The sequence below is a fragment of the Branchiostoma lanceolatum genome, chromosome 1 (assembly GCF_035083965.1).
Source record: "Branchiostoma lanceolatum isolate klBraLanc5 chromosome 1, klBraLanc5.hap2, whole genome shotgun sequence".
NCBI lineage: Eukaryota > Metazoa > Chordata > Leptocardii > Amphioxiformes > Branchiostomatidae > Branchiostoma > Branchiostoma lanceolatum.
In genome coordinates this window covers 29,483,993-29,501,329 of record NC_089722.1, presented here as the reverse complement: position 1 = coordinate 29,501,329, position 17,337 = coordinate 29,483,993, and the positions used below count along the sequence as shown (strand labels likewise).

The following is a 17,337-nucleotide window of genomic DNA, read 5'->3' as shown; positions in this document are numbered from 1 at the left end:
GTAGATTTAAATTGTATATAAAAAGGCACTGTATACTTTAGACTGCCTTATCCCACGAGGCCCCAAATTAAAACATGGCTTCCGTGGATGAGCACATGGCTGATTCCTCGGGATCCGAACTTCGCAGACCGATTCGCAAGGAGATTTTAGATCTATTCTGGGAGATAGCAGAGCATCAGGACAGGAGGAGGTTGGAGGCAGTGAAGGGGATAATCGGAGAACTGAAGAAAACTCAGGATGAGCACAGTGCTAGTGGGAAGGTGGGTGGTTGTCATGGGGTGACCGGTGGGGGTGCGTACAGGGATGTCCATACTTGTACATGCTACTTTCGCGCCTTTACAAAATATGGTGATACACGCTAACAAATGCTTTTGAGGATGGTAGATAGAAAAGAGATAGTAGTTATCAGGAGTAGTACTTACAAAAAGCCACGAAAATAGACCCCGAGTCAGGCATGGTATTTTATCCTCGTAGATCTCAAAGATATTACTTGCTCTACAGTGAACTATAGTTGTCATACAGCTAAAATTCATAGTTCTGATGACAGTTATCAAGCCTTAGAAATAAGGTAGAATGATGATGCAAAGTTTATGGTTGCCATCAGGTCGACCAAGCATTCTAAATAGCTAAATGTAGCTCTCACATATATGCCCTTTCTCCAACACTTGAGGATTTCGTGTTGCAACTGGCATGTGGCACAAAACGATCTGATGAGGAAAAGTTTTTCTGTCACACCTAACAGTTGTCCAGTTTTTGGCCAATCATAATATCTAGAAACATGACTGGACAATTCATTTACATTGTACTTTGATATAACCAGCTGCCACCACTAGCCTAGCCTGGAAAATGGCCTGACCCAATCAGCCCCTGACATCAAGAGATGTTGTAAGTTGTAACACAGGCTACCGGCAAAACTTGTACGTCAAAGGTGATTACGCTGACTGAAGAGCACAAAATGAAATACATGTACAGATGATCATGAAATCTGCTGCAAAAACTTCAAGTATGCCACCCAAAAAATCCATGCTAAGTTATGAAGAAAAAAAGGAGTCATATTTAAATATTGTATCTTTTCTCTTCCAGAGTGTTCCACCGTACAGTCCAGAGGTCGGCTACGCTCTGTCCCGCCTAGTCCACGGCCTCGCCTCCAGTCGCAAGGCGGCCAGGCAGGGCTTCTCAACAGCCTTGTGTGAGCTGTTACGGGAAGTGACGGCCATCCCTGTGGATGATGCACTTCAGCTCATAAAGAAAGACCTCCAGGTCGTCAGGGAGGAGAGAGGAGCTATGTTTGGAGAGGTACATTATATACCTTTAAGGGTTTTTGTCCACAAGAGTGAAGTGGTTATAGAAAGATGTTGGATGTTCGGATAGTTCAGTTGACTTGGAATTTGTTTTGAATGAAACAACACAAAGCAGTGAGGAGCACTGGGCAGCGATTGCTAGTATCATGCGCCACACACAACAATACATATTCTATACAACACTTACTTAGAAGGATGTTAGTCTACTAGTATTCATGATAAAGTATTGCCACAACTGTGGTAATCGTTTACATTGTGCAAGATTTGTTGAAAGGTTCAAAATAAAATTTGTATAGAAGAGAAATATTGAAGAGCTTTTTAGCTATATGTTCACATATTTAAGCACTAACTCATGGTAGTTATGACTAAATCCAGACTTACCTACATTTTCCCCTCCATCCCAGCTGTTTGGTTACCTTGCCGTGGTGCAGAGTGGAAGGCTGGCGGACTGCCCAGCGGAGACTGTGGTGTCTGTGTTCAAATCACTGCACAGTCTGAGGACTCACAAACCTTATTTGCAACACATTGGTGTTCAGGTATGTTGTGTAATGAGCTATGTGCTATAGATACTAAAAGAGACACAACATTCTAAACAAAAGCCTTCACCTGCGCTGCTAGTAGTGGCAAACACTGCAAGAGTAAAACTGCACTCGCCGCACACGGACGAGTCCATCGATGTTAACTGATCGTCCGTCAGAATGAAAAGGAGAAGAAGCTATAGATACTGAACTAAGGTGGCAAGATGGTCTTGTGGTTAGGGTTGTTGACTTAGAATCTAAAGGTTCTTGGTTCAAATTCCTAGCAGGCCTCAATGTTGTGCCCTTTGGAAAGCCACTTTACAGTTTGCACCTACATGGTGTATTTCTTCACTCAACTCAGATAAAAATGAGTAATCTAGCTACTGGCAGGGACGTCCAGTCGTCCACTCTGAAGGGAAGTAAAGCATTGGTCCTGTGTTTGAGGACAGCCACAACTCCAACATGTTTAAGAACCCACCGTTTCCCGGGTATGCAAAAGAAACAAAAATTGTATTACATAAATTATGGACCAACATAGCCATCTTTACTGTAATAAAACAAACATAAATGTAGAGAACTTATAGCTTTACTGGTATGTTCCTGACTCTACAAAGGCTTCATAATACTACAGTAGAATTAAAAATGCAAAGTTGTCCTTGACTTTCTAGGATACTGATTAAGAGTAATTAAAAAATTCCCATTTAAAGATTTAGATTTTGCCTTTTGTTCTACTGTATTTAGATTTTCTCTGATGTGAATTTTCCAACAGGCCATAGCACAGATGTTCGAGCAGGTGTCAGAAGAGACCTTCAGGCAGCACCTGTACCCCCTCATCAGGGATGAGCTGCAGAAGGGATGGAACACCTGTACACCTGAAACACTGTTTCTTCTGCTGAAAGTACAGCAGAACTTCCCTGGGGTCTTGGACAAGACTTTCTTGAAGAAACACTGGGGACACAAGGACATCTTCCGCAAGGAAAATCTTGAGGCTTTGGGACAGGTAAGGAAGATGTGCTTAAATGCAGTGAGAGGTCTTGTAGTTGTACATCAAGCATTTAACCGTCTCCCTGCTGCCTAACTAATAGGTTAATGTGCTAAAGGTTAAAGGAAATTTCAGTCTTTTGGAGTTTGGTACTTTGACATATTAGAAATGAAAACATCCAAAGGTACAAGCAAGTTTGCTGGCCTGCTGTGATGAATTTCAAGTTTAGATTTTACAAAAAGAAGCATTCAAAGTTTTAGTTTTTGAAAGTTTAACGATTAAACTTGTTTCCTTTCAGGTCATAATGGCCTCTGCAACAGCACATCCCAACACCCACGCTGTCTGTGTCCTGATCCTGACAAGTGTGTGTAAAGACAAGGTTTATTTTCCCGTCTTCTGGGACAAGATCGTAGACAAGATCCTCTGCTCGGCCACCCACGAGCGAAAGCTGCTCGCCTTCAAGTTCTTAGAACACGCCCTTCCCCTGCTTGACGCCGAGCAGATTTCTCGCACCATATCTCCGAGTCTGTTGAAGATGCTCATAAACAACCTGGTGTATTCGGACAGTTTTCACTCCGCGGCGGCTAAACAGCTTTGTCAGTACCTGGCAAGGTTTGTTAAGTCGTGCTCAGAGGCTGACAGGCAGCTGGCAGTGTTGATGGCTCTGCTGCACAAACCCGGTACAATCCACTTCGATAGCGTGACCAAGACTCAGACCGTGGCTTCCATTGTAGGCGGACTGAATGCTGAGGCTATACTAAGATACACCACGTGGCTTAAGAAGGTGTTTCTGACAGGAACAGATTCAGATGAAGAGTTCAAAGAAGGGAGTATCGAATCTCACAGGAGATGGGCGAGTAACCAGCTGGTTCACGTTGTAAAGAATCCTGCGCTAAACAGAACTGAGCAGTGGCTGTTAGACACGACAAAGTTTCTGTTTCTTCACGCGTTCTTCAAGATAAGGAAGCCAATAGCGGGCGACACGGTTTGCGAGAGATCCCCGGCTTTCGAGCTGTCGCAAGAAAGCTGCAAGCTCGCAGCACAGCACTTCAACAGTGTCCTGTCTACCCTCGGGACTATGCCTAGTTTTAAGCAGGAGGGAGCCAAACACACTCTCCCTGGTACGCGGTCTAACGGCGACTTCTGGGTCTACAGTCTGGTCCAGTTTGCCGACAGTCTTCTCAATGACCAGGATCATTTCGAACCTCTCATACAGTTCCCTGAAGACATGATGGAATCCTGGAACGAAATGTTGAGAAACGTCGAAGCCATGAGGAAGAAGACGGCAAAGGGGTGCAAAGTGTCGGAGAGCTTCCAGCTGCTGACCTTAAACTTGGGGATTCAGATGTTCACGGACGCGGAGCAGGTGGAAGAGGTTCTGTCAGAACTGCAGACTTGCTATGAGAAGGCCACCGAGAAGAGGAGAAAGTCACTCAAGAAAGAAGCGTGTTGCAGCAGTGGTTACTGTGGGCCGACGACTGCTAGCAAGAAAGGAGAAGAAGGTATATAACATTCTACCCAAACATGTGATTGTAGCGTATTTGACAAAAGTGTATTCGAAATCATCTTAAACTTTCTACCACCTTTGACATTGATATATGAATGAACTTAATTGCATGACGATTATGAAAAATACAAACAAGAGTCTTAGGACCCAAAATCTCCATGAAACTTTTTTTTGTATTAAACCAGTTCCCCCCATTCTATATCGCTCAATGGTATGACCCCCGGCCACCTGCAGCTGTCGGGGGCTCAGGTTCCACAGTGACCTACTTTCGCTATCAACACTAACAGCTGTTAGAAGTGCCAGTATGGCCAACAATGCAAATATAGATTTTCCCATTACTTAGGCAAATTAAGTCCAATTTGCATAATTTGCACTTCATTGTATACATCCCTCTCTAAGCTACCTGCCCAGTAAATAACATGAAAATCTGTCGCTCCTTTCTTCAGTTATTCTCCTTTGAAGATTTTGACAAATACGCCATTACAGTTCCAGTGACACATACCAGAGGGCCCAAAATCGACCTTGACCTTTCTCCTCCCCACACCTACCCACATACCAAATATCATTTCAATCCATCCACACGTTCTTCAGTTATGCTGATTTTAAGCGTCCGGTGACACATACATACAAACACGGTGACACAAACATACACACACGCGCACACACACACAAACACAATAACTTCGCATGATTTGCACTTCAGTGTGTACATCTCCGTCCAACCTACCAGCGTACCAAATAACATGAAAATCTGTTGTTCCTCTCTTCAGTTAAACCCCTTTGGAACATATTTACAAATAGGCCACTGCAGTTCCAGGGACACAAACCAGGGGGCCCAAAATCGACCTTGACCATTCTCCTCCCAGCGCATACCCACATACCAAATATCATTACAATCCATCTACACGTTCTACAGTTATGCTGACTTTAAGCATCCGACGACACACATGCAAACGATTTACCTCCTAACTTATGCAAATTCGGTCTCATTTGCATAGTTTGCACTTAAGTGTGTACAACTTGGTCTAGCCTACCTGTGTACCAAAGAACATGACGATCTGTCGATCCACTCTTCAGTTCTTCTACATTTAAGATTTTAACAAATACGCCATTGCAGTTCCAGTCACACATGCCAGGAAGCCCAAAATCGACCTTGACCTTCCTCCACCTAACACCCACCCACATACCAAAAATCATTACACTCCATGTACAGGTTCTACAGTTATGGCGATTTTAAGCGTCCGGTGACACAAACATACACACAGACACCAAACGCAAGCAAAACAGTATCTCATGAAAAAGCCTTTTTTCATGGAGATAACTATGACTCTTAGTCTAGTCTACGATATTTGAATGTTGATATGATGTTTGATATTTGAATCGCTCCCAGTTCTAAGTCATCATTAGTGTTGTTGTTTCATTATGATGTACAGTCAAACCTGTACAAGTGACCACTTCTACTTATATATAAGGACCACCTGGCCAATGTAGCCACCTTTTGATGGTCCCTTAGATAATTTTTCTCAAGGACGCAAGCATTAAGAACCCTGTCTAAAGTGACCGTTTGTCCACATAGACCAGATTTTCTCAGTCTCCTGATTGATCATCTTGGGTAGTTTTGACTGTACAAGGGGGAGTCTAAAAGTAATGCAAGTGGTTTTATAACAAACAAGTTTGTTATCTCATTACAGATGAGCCCCACTGGGTGGAGGTTGTTGTGGAGATCCTGCTGAGTCTGCTGTCGCGTCCGTCGCACCTTCTGCGTACGGTCGTGGATAACGTGTTCCGCGTGGTCTGCCCCCAGCTGACCAGGAAGGGGCTTCAGCTGATCCTAGACGTGCTGGAGCCAGGGAGCGATGATGCTGAAGAGGGCCATGTCAAGGTGGACGTATGTACAGCTTCGTTACCTTCATCTTGTTTTCATGTGTGCGTGTGTTTGTCTTCTGAATAAAAGTTAAAACTCCAGAAGTTGTAGATGGATCTTGATGATATGTGAAAATTTGATGCTACAGTAGACTCCGCTTAACTGCACCACGCATTTGCCAGCGTTTTTGGTGCAATTATCCGGCTGGTGCAATTATGCGAAATGTCCAGCTGGACCGTACCACCATGGGCGGGGCGGTTTATTGTTAGTCAGAAACACTAGCACAAAGAAAATGGACAAAATTATGCAGTTATTAACTTTATTTACGTATTCAAAGACATGTACTGTACAAAAATCTTGTAAAGTTTACCATGATACTGTACAGATTAAACTTAATATTTCTTTTGCTTCCTCACAGATGTTTAAATCAGTGAAGCTAGGTACTGTACACGTGTAGAAAGAGAAACATATGCTTGATTCGCACAGCAAAGTAAACAACTCCGACTGTAACGTTATGTCTAGAATAATGACTTTGGTCTCACAATTTGCTAGTTTAAATGGCGGTAGGTATGACTAAGACAAACTTGACACCGTATCTACAACTTGGGTCAACAAATTACATCGAAAGTTTCACACTTGTGTTGATGAATGCGCAAACAAAGGATAAAAATGCGCCGATAGCGTAAAAGCACAAGGACGATCTAATCGAACAAACACAACTCCGCCTGTACTGTATTTCTAAAAATGATGACTTTGGTGACTTAGGTCTGACAATTCTAAGTTAAGATAGCGGTATGTTTGGCAGAGATTACCTTCTTAATTACAACTTGTGTCAGGAATTACACTGAAAAACTCCGTCGTCAAAATTCCAAATAAGGAACAAAATGTACAGCGTATCTAGTGGGCAGATATGGTTAGATGACTCAGATCAAAGACAGATCATTCTCCTTATACAGTATCAGAGCCTAACCCGCGTACACCTCGTTCCGGTGAATGCAGGAAGTTTCTAGGACGCGGATTCAGCCAGATGATCACGTTAGCACCGCACCGCCAAAAGCAACTGTTATGTCCGCCTACACGTCTGTAGCCCTTGCCGAGCCTCTATTGTTTCCGACTAGATGTACGTAAAGACGCCGGTCTTTTATTATCGGCAGCAGTATGTAGCGCTGCCGCAAACCTCAAACCACCGACAACACCCCATGCCATCCTTAACGCGAAATCAAATCCACGCGAACTTGAATGCATTCACAGTAATAAGATAGTAGTACAGGTAGAGACCAGTCTTTATTGAGTACAGCATGCTGTCTGCCAAAGCGCAATGCCGCCTTTGGTAGGCGTGCGTCTCTTGATGGTGCCGACACGCCCTGGACCTCCCATACGATTCCTATCAACGTGATTGTCAATGGAGACCGCCTTCTTTTGTTACTCAAAAACAGTTTTAAACATATTGGCGGTATTGCGCCTTTACATCGGCAGGTATCGGCTCATTTGTACCACGTTTGCCGATTTTTAGCGCACCTTTTTAGTTAACTTTTCGAGGATTTTTGAAAAAAATTGGTGCAGTTATCCGAAATTGGTGACAATGCGCGGTGCAGTTATGCGGAGTCACTAACAATGCAGTGAATGGGAACTGGTTTGGGATTTTGGGATTTGGTGCAATTAAACGGAAGGTGCGTTTATCCGAGGTGCAATTAAGTGGCTTCTACTGTATCTTTGTATTTGCATTCTTACATTCCTCAATGTAATCAAAAAGATTTGCATGTATTCTATGATCTAGGACTTTGATGAAGATGAGGATGAAGAAGAAGATGAAGGAGATGGAGAGAAGAAAGAGCTGAAGCCCAACGGAGACGTGGGGAGTGAAGATGAGTCAGACAGTGATGATGATGAGGAGGAGGAGGAGGAGGGGGAAGAGGAGGTTCATGATGTTGACGAAGAGTTTAAAGCCAAGATTAAGGTTTGTACTCTATACAGTAATATCAATGTTGTTATCATGTCATTGATGCATTGATTTGTACTTGCTGATATCTAGCAAACAAAAGATGCACTGCATACAAGATACTGTAAATGCAGAAATGTTCGCAGTGGTTTTGTGTTCGCGGTTTTTGCGGTGAACATCTCAGCAAAACATTTTGCCCACCTATGACTGTAGCGCCACTATTGTTTCAAACGTGAACTTAAAACACTGCCAAAACTTAATGTTACCTCTACCGCGAAGTAAAAACCACGCGAACTTAAATGCATTTACAGATATGCATTTCTGCATGCCTGAAGACTGAGGTAGTATCAGTGGCCTTTTGTAAGCTTTATTTTCACTATGTACATGTACTTCCTTCTCACCCCAATAGGAGGCGCTTGGGAAAGCTGCCGCACCAAATGATGACGACGATGATGATGCGTCTTCCACCGCCAGCGATCAAAGTGATCTCAGCGACTCCACCATGATGAAGCTCGACGAATCCCTCTCCAAGATTTTCCGCACTCATGAAAAGTCCGCCAAAGCCACCAAGAAGGAGGCCAAGCGACTGATGACGGACTTTAAACAGAGGGTCACCGACCTCCTGGACATCTTCCTCCGTAAGCAGCCGTCCAACCCTCTCGTGCTGGAACTTCTGGAGCCTCTGCTGAGGATCGTCCGAGACTCCTTGCGGAAGAGCGAGGAACACAGTCTTGCGGAGAAGGTAGCGGGTCTCTACCGGAACAAGCTGTGTAAGATTAAGGACTACCCCGTGTTGGAGAAACCTGAGAGTGAAGGACTGCACGCAGTGTTGAGTAACATTGTACAGGTGGCATACATGGCTCCATCAGTGTACCTGGTGTCACTAGTGTCAGGTGAGAAAAGCAAAGTTTTGTTATTTGAGAGAGATAATGTCCTATAATTGAAAGAAAAAGAATTTGACCAGATATGACAGATTCTTTAAACTACTACTTAATTAAAATGCTATTAAAATATGTAGCAGGCTATATCATATTATATTTGTTATTGGTAAGGTAGTCTAGTAAATGATGTTAAAAGAGTGATTTCAGTTAAAAAGGGAGGGGCCATAAAATTTTGCCTTCCTCCCTATCTTTTTGAAATGGAAATATTTTCTTTAATGTTTCTTTTATGAGGCATTGTGGTTGTCATTTTGTATTCATAAATATTTGTGTACTAGTACTTGATTTGTCCCTTATGTTTTGATGTGTTTTTTTCCTTGTTTAGCTGGCTGTGTGTTTCTGTTGAGAGTGTTGCGAGGGAAGACGTCACTTGCTGAGCCGTCGCCTGTGAAGACTAGGTCCAAAAGGAAGAAGGAAAAACAGGCAGAGGACAAGACGTCAGGTCCAGAGGACCTGGACTTAAAAACTGGTGAGGGATAAGTGTTACTACAAATACACATACTTTTGCGGTGGTTTTATTTCACAGTAGGAGGGAAATGGAAGTTTTTGCTGTGTTTTAAGAGTGCGGTTGATATAATTCTGCATACAATAGTAATACATCGGAAAAGTATATTCATGGTGTCATGAATTTATGATGGAGAGGTCGCTGCAAAAACTGTGAAAATAAAATCACCACAAAAGTTTCAAGGTTTACACTAAGTTGAAAACTGTGCACCCACTTGTGACTTTTGCCTTCGCCGCAGGCAGCATGGTATATTTTTGGTCAGGATTTGTGGATAAATGGTGTTGGCGATATAACTCTTGATGCCATGAACGGACGTTGGTGATTTTTATTAGGTAGGTTTCTGTTGGGAAGACGAAGGTCAAGTTCGAAGATGAGTCTTCTTGAGGGTTCCTTTGGTGCTGTAGTGGACCTTTTGTGTTTGTCAGTTTGTTTGTTGGTGGCATAACTCGTTGATGTTGTTTTCTGGCCATGACAGCGGCATCTCCAGAACCTTTGAGCTGTCTATGAATTTCAAATCATTATTAGATATCTGACACTTTGCACCTGGTCTGTATAAGACAGGACACGTTGTACTTGTGCTCATTCGAGCTCTAAACCATTGAGAAAGCCATACACAAGGCAAAATTAGCCTGGATGTTGACGTGAATAAAGTTCTAAATGGAAACTATGCAGCTACAGCGTCATTTCTGAAGATGTGGCGTGTGTATGGTTGACTTGAGGTTCTCCACTATTTGCATTCTTCGATGTCGGTAACCTCCAACGAGGGTGACGGTCTTCTTCATGTGGTGTAGGTCATACGAGAAACCCTAAATATTTAAAAGGCATGAGATCCCTCTGACTTCTGTTGTTTTTTGCTCTTGGCCGCTGCATTTTTACCCCAGAACCTTTGTAATGTCTGTACATTTTGAATAATTCTTAGATGTCAGTATCATCTAACCAGGGTCTTCTTCGTATCATGTAGGCCATATTGATGTACAGAAGGTAGTGGAGCTGTACACGAGTGCTCTGGAGCGTATTTTCTGAAGATGTGACGTGTGTATGGTTGACTTGAGCTTGTCCACTACTATTTGCATTCTTAAATGTCAGTAACCTCCAACTAGGGTCTTTTTCATATCATGTAGGCCACATCGATGTACAGAAGGTAGTGGAGCTGTACAGGAGTGCTCTGGAGAACTTCATGACTCGGCGGGACAGCCACATCCACGCGGTGCTGTTTGAGGACCTGGTACAGCACTTCCCTGTGCTGGGCTGGCAGCTCGCACAGCCACTCACCGGGTACATCACCACAGGAGTACAGGTACCGTTTGTCTTAAACTTGTAGGGAATAGCCTCTACCAGGCTCCAGATGTGGCTGGAAGGAGTAGAAATTGGCCAAATAGAAAGATAACACACCAGAGGAGTTGGCCAGCCGATAGATACAGTTTGCCACGTACAGCCTGTTAGAGGCTAGTAGAAAATGCATTACTTGCAAAATGTTGGACATTTGGGAAATCACAGAACAACGGTAGCAATTTATAGGACTGGGGAAAGTATTATTTCTGCATGTTTGAGTTTATTCAGATCCACACAATGTACAAGTACATTACAGCTACTCTTCCTGTGGTCCATATCAACAAACAAACAAAATGTAACTGGACAAAATTACATCACACACAGGAACATAACATATACAGAATATACATGTACAGCAGTTTTGGTGTAACTTTTTTTTTTTAATGCACTCAGTTTGATCTTTAATTCCTTCCTTTTTTGCACCATTCAATCTTGTCTAGTTCTTGATTGTGATAGAGTCCATTCCAAAATATTCAAGTTGAAATCTTAGATCCTTGGTGTGATCCTTTTCCAGATCTACCGCCGCACGCAGGCCTGCCATCTCCTTCTCAGGCTGATGAACACTCATAAGAAGCCGTCCGACCCCCAGGTGTGGGCCACGTTTGTCTCAGGTCTGTCTGAGAAAGTAGGCGAGGTCCTACATGGGGTCAGCCAGGGGGTCACCGAGGCCAAGCCCAAATTCCTGCAGGAAGTGTTGAGGACCCTTCAGGCACTGATTAAGGCTGTGGAGGGCGACTGTAAGGTGAGGGCCCCATTTCTAAAACTCTGATATAATCCTTATCAGTCTGTTGAGCTATCAGGGGTGAAACATTTTCCTTAGACTTTGTCACATTTTTGCTCTAAACTGCTGTTGCTTTGTAGACTGTATTCAGTCTTCAGAATTTGATTTCAATATCTGTTAAGAATTCAACATCATGATTGCAATGCGCCTTGTTTCCCCAGATGCTGAATGATCAACTGGTGGACGCTGTAGAACACTTCAGCCAACAGGAGGTGGCCACTCGGTCTAGTGTGATCACTGGACTCTGCAAGAACTGTCTCAAACTGATGGGGCACAGGTAGGGGCAAATCTCACAACTTTACATTTTTTCTTTTTCCTTTTCCACTACTTTTATCAAACAAATTATGGACAAGTATAACTTAGTTGTTTCTTAGTTTTAACTGGTTTGATTTGTTATTTCCCAGCACAAATCTACCAACTGGCAAGAAAGCGAAGAAAAGGAAAACATCATCAGACAGAGAGGCCCCTGAAGACCAGTCAGAAGAGACCCCTAGCAAGAAGACTAAGAACTACAAGCAGATGGAGCCAATTGCACCTGCCAAAGCCAATCTTTCTATCACTGTCAACAACAATGGACATGAAGAGACTGAGGCAATGAAGCCAAAGAAACCTAAAAGAAAACATGATCAGTTGGACAATAAGTCTAAGGAAAGTATCAAGATTGCACAGCAAACTCTTGCAGTTTCTAAGATAGGGCAAGTTTTAGAGAGCAAAGCATCTAAGAAAAAGCAGAAATTTACAAAAGTAAAGAAGAAGCCCCAAAGTGTGTCTGGTAACTGATACAGAATATTTGATGTAATGACGTTATCTTTTGCTGTTGTTGTAATTGTTGCAAATTTGTGACACTACAAGAAGCACTTGTTTGTTGAATTATTTGGATCTTTATTTGACTCTTACAGTTGAAACTTATGAAAATTTTCTGTAAATGTTATCAACTATATTAGACTTTGTTTGATGAAGTAAGTCATTATTTATCCTATTATCCCTTGTTTTAAAAGTTGAGATATTTTGGCTACATTTCAGGGTATCAAATTTCAGTGTGAACACCGCTTCCAGACTAATTAGTCTATGATCATGATATTGTTATATAAAAAGAATTTTATAACTGTAAGGTGTAGCTAATTTAATTCTTTCTTATTGTAGTAAAGTCTATTTTGAAATGGTAAGACGAATCCCATTCAGAAAAAAATGATATGACCATATAATGTTGGACATCTTTATTGTCATGTTAGTATTCTTAATATTGTATTCTGAAAATGTGACAAAAAGGAACATTTTTCCATCTAACAGTGTCCAAACATCCTAATAGAACACAGACTTCAACCTAACGTCACATGTACTGTACAATATTTAGGTACTTCGTATGGAGATTTGGTTGTTCACTGTGACACTTTCTTCTACTTTATAAATACATGATCTCTTATGAAGTCTCACTTGTCATTTGATGATTGAATCTCATGACAGTAGTATTCTTGTCCTTTCAAAAGCTCTCTCTGTCCAAATAATAATGGCAAAAGGAGATATATTGTACCAATTTCCTCCATAGAATGTTGGGTAAGCACAAGTCCAGGTAATCTTGGTCCCAGGATATTGATCAGCTCTCCTCCCCAGGGAATCCACTGTCTCTTGCATCATCATCATCATCAGGCAGCTCCTGTGATTGTGTGAAGAAGAGATGATCATGATACACTCAGACTGTGGTGTAGGGTAACTACAACATGGAAAATATACTGTAGATATGACAATGTCATTTCTAAAGAAACCATTTGACTTGCCTGGAAGCTGGCATTCCATTGTTATGTTGGTAGGAAATTGTGAATAGGAGCAAGTCACTACAGGTTCATATAGTTGTGTCCAAAGACATATCTTACTATAAATGGCTGTTACTCTGATCTGTATAGCCGGTATAACCGCCCTTTGGCGTGACACACCAGCTTCGCAGGCACGCGGCGTTGCAGCAGCTCGTCATATTACACTGAAAGGCCTGTCACTTTTGCACATCTGACTGCAACCGTTTTTTAAAGCTATTTAGTGAAGATGCTCCTACTGTATTTGATGACAATGAGTTCCATTCTATAATGGTTCTCGGGAAATACGAATTTTTGAACACATCAATCCAATGCAATAACAAAAGAGAACAACAGAGACTCAGCAGCTAGAATAGGTTCGGGATATGTTCTGGGTATATGCTGTGAATACAGTATGGCAATCCTACAATTTAGGCCTACAAGAGTTGATTGTTTTGTTTTTTTCACACAATCTTCTGGTAAAAAAAGTGATGTGGGTCTGGAAGAATGATGACATACCGGCACTTCCCTGGGCTCCAGGTCCTCCCCATACTGAATGGCACTGTCGATGGTGTTCAGGACTATGTTTATGGAGTCCTCATCTGATCTGTTTAAGGGCAGGAACTGTACCAGGCTGAAGTCATCCACCTGAAAACAAAAACAGAATTGGTGAAATTGAACAGCAAGGGACCCTGTACGGTCTTAGGAATTTCTTTATATTATCACAGATGGCAAAAGTATGTGTTTCAAACCGATGCAATTGCTACATGGACATGTACAATACTTTGAATACTACAGTTCCTGCATTCTAAGTATCTCATAAAGTACAGCAAAAGCTTTGTCATAGGAACATTATACATGGAGGAATCAGTAGGATGCTACAAAAGATCAGGTACATTGTGATTGTATCCATGACAATCAGAAGTTCTTACCACTGTTCCCAATGCCTTTGTCAGCTTCTGGAATTTTTGGTCAAAGTATCCCTCTCTGCCATCAGCGAGAATACCTCTGATGTCTGGATCAAGATATCTGTAAGGACGCAATACATTTCTTGAGTATATGTAGAGTGACTGATGGCTTCACAAAAAGTGTATTTTATCAGTACCCCACTATACTGTGTTACAAAATGACTGGCCCAAACATTTGTATGCACAGGCATAAGGGAAGAATTTTACCTCCTCAAACTACAGAGGCAGTTTGCCATCAAGGTACCACAGCTATGTGCAAGCATGTCTGACACCTCACATGACCGGGTACAACAGACAAATGAATAAACTGGATATTGTGTGTATGTGAGTGTAATATGCTTGAAATATTCTGAATGGATGGAACAGAAACTGTGTTCACTGTGTAAAACCCTGTACCATGTACCTTTCGATCTCTTTTTTTGCCTTCTTGCTGAGGAGATCCATCTTGGTCATGACATTGATGTGTGGAACCTCCAAGGTCACCATCGCTGACAGGGCAGACAACGCACCCGACAGGAACTTGGAGGGATCTGGAGAAGTTCAACAGGGATGAGAATTCCTTTGAAGAATATGAATTATACACTTGGAGGTTGGCAGGAAGATTCGTACACTGTAGCCACTGATGCAAATGAACAAGAAAAGCTACATCCATTTAAACACATTTCATTGTGACTCCTGAAATGCTATCTTGGTCTTCATAGGCACAACAAGGCAGATCATCATTGCAAGTATTGTTGAAAGGCAGAGTCCTCCACATCAGGTATTGGCTGTTGGCTATTACAATAGCCTTTTTCCTGTTGAGGTAGCCTTTTGGCACAAAATTTGTATGGACTACAAGGTTACATAAAGCATGGAAAAAGCCCAGGAGTGATACAAAGACACCAACTCAAACTACAATGTTTAGAAACTTGTACCTACCGACCATGAACTGTGAGTCGATGAGGAACACACCACACACCCTGAAGTTCCAGTGCTGCAGCGTGTCCACTAACTGTCTCATCACAGGGATGTGTGTGTACAGCTCAATCTGACCTGCAACAACACAGTGGGAGTTGAACCAGGATTAGAGTACTCATGGCTTGTCAGGGGGGCTGTCTCCAGCTTTTGATTTTTGTCCATCCCACTGTCACCCTGCCAACAATGGTATGTTTCTTGGTCCTCTAGTAGAGATTTAGATTGAGCCAGCAAGATTGTTTTCTCTAGTTTAATCCAAGGGTTAGTACAGGATCTTGACACGGTAGTGATCAGCGTTCAGCCCAGAACTAGAGGAGTTGATATTCATGAACACTACTAGTAACAGAGATTGTGACGGCATTGCCCTGGCTGTCTTACTGATACCACAAAAAACTCCATCATTAGACTGCAACACAGTGTCAGTTATGAGCCTAGGTATCTATAGTAACTACATGTAGTTACATGTTTGTGTAGTGTTTCTGGATGATGATAGTGAGCGGCCTTACCTGGACAATCAAATAGATAGTAATCATCCTCCCCTTCACCCAGCTCCTCTTCTAACCAATCAAAGTTTTGGATGAAATATCTGGAAAGAAGAGACCAGAGCATAGAAGATTAGAATGAACAACATTGTTGATGCCCTACTCTAGCCTGGAATCCAAACCTATTATAGCTCTGCGGAGAGAGACTCCAGAGCTATACAACATGTAATAGGTTTGGATTCCAGGCTAGCCCTACTCATCTGTTACAGTGTTACCTGGTCAAATAGAAATGGCAATTGAAACCATGTACATGTTTTCATACAATAACCATTCCCAGGCATAAGGTTAAGGTTAAGGGACAGCCAGAAAAAGTATGGGAAGCATTTGACCCTTGCAGTATTAAGGACAATAGAAGTGATTCTGGTAATATATGCATTTTGTTGGGCATCCAAAACATGCAAATTTGCATAAGGTATCATCAATTAAGGTTAAATATTGGGTCCAACTTACTCCATGCAGAAGACGAGGCCCCCGTTTGGGCCGAATCTGAGTGAGTCGTCTTCCATGACATCATCCACACTGATCAGTTCACGGATATCTGAACAAAAGAAAGAGTTTGGTTATAAGAAACTTGAACAACAAAAATCCATGATAAAATGAACACAGACAGTTTTTTCAATTCAGAGATAACTTCAGACACACTTGTAATGACTGATTTGAAAGTATGCGAAAAAATTCTATATGGATACTAAAATGTGGATTTGTAATCTTTGTTTTTTTACCTGTCATGACGGGGTAATCAAAATACTCAGCTGCAGGGTCCAGGTTTACAACTCGTACGCTTCTCCTCAGCGCCTCACAGTGCTTCACTATGGTACTGCAGTAGGTGCTCTGAAAAAGTTTTGCATTTTTTTTGTCTTTTGAATACATAAAATCCCATGCAACGTCTTGGTCAAATTTTGGCAAAATAGTCGATTATGATAAAGATGATTATGATGGTGATAATGAAGACTCCCAAAAAAAGTCGAACCTTCCCACTGCCCGCAGGACCCATCACAAGCTGGGCGTACCGCATCCTGCTGCTGAAGTCCAACGCCTAAAGAACTAGTAACTCCTTCTCACAGATGTCTTCCTGGGAATTCAAGAGTGAACAAATATATATCAGAATTTGATTGGTCGATCTACATGTACACACATGTGGTTACTGGAACGTCGATGCACGTTTCGGAAGTCCAAGCGAAAGAAGCCTACCTTTGTCAGTCTACAGATTCTGGCAAATTAAACGTATCTTTGCCCCCAGAGTATTGTGATCAAAGCCCACAATGGGGCATATTCAAAACACAGGATAAAGATATGAAAATCTAGAAATTATAACCAAAAACGCTTTGTTTTTATCCCGGCGCGGCCATCTTGAACCACATGACATATAAGGCCAGCACATTACTAATTTAGGGGGTGCTTTTGACATAATAGATTTAA

At 42.1% G+C, this 17,337-nt stretch overlaps 2 protein-coding genes across 2 annotated transcripts; one reads left to right on the top strand and one right to left on the bottom strand.

The window, feature by feature from the left end:
• Nucleotides 1-59: 59 nt before the first annotated feature.
• LOC136447567 (myb-binding protein 1A-like protein) lies at nucleotides 60-13,094 on the top strand. The gene is made up of 13 exons (XM_066446569.1): nucleotides 60-260; nucleotides 1,084-1,296; nucleotides 1,706-1,837; nucleotides 2,589-2,819; nucleotides 3,100-4,303; nucleotides 6,000-6,196; nucleotides 7,950-8,129; nucleotides 8,521-9,004; nucleotides 9,375-9,518; nucleotides 10,676-10,851; nucleotides 11,401-11,628; nucleotides 11,829-11,944; nucleotides 12,072-13,094. Exons 1-13 carry the CDS (start codon nucleotides 75-77, stop codon nucleotides 12,445-12,447), a joined length of 3,867 nt encoding a protein of 1,288 aa, XP_066302666.1. The 5' UTR covers nucleotides 60-74; the 3' UTR covers nucleotides 12,448-13,094.
• On the bottom strand, nucleotides 12,870-17,296 carry LOC136447628 (GPN-loop GTPase 3-like). The gene is made up of 10 exons (XM_066446669.1): nucleotides 17,110-17,296; nucleotides 16,889-16,990; nucleotides 16,641-16,749; nucleotides 16,369-16,456; nucleotides 15,883-15,962; nucleotides 15,341-15,454; nucleotides 14,826-14,952; nucleotides 14,387-14,483; nucleotides 13,974-14,102; nucleotides 12,870-13,321 (listed from the first exon to the last, which is right to left on the bottom strand). Exons 2-10 carry the CDS (start codon nucleotides 16,931-16,933, stop codon nucleotides 13,262-13,264), a joined length of 849 nt encoding a protein of 282 aa, XP_066302766.1. The 5' UTR covers nucleotides 16,934-16,990; nucleotides 17,110-17,296; the 3' UTR covers nucleotides 12,870-13,261.
• Nucleotides 17,297-17,337: the final 41 nt, after the last annotated feature.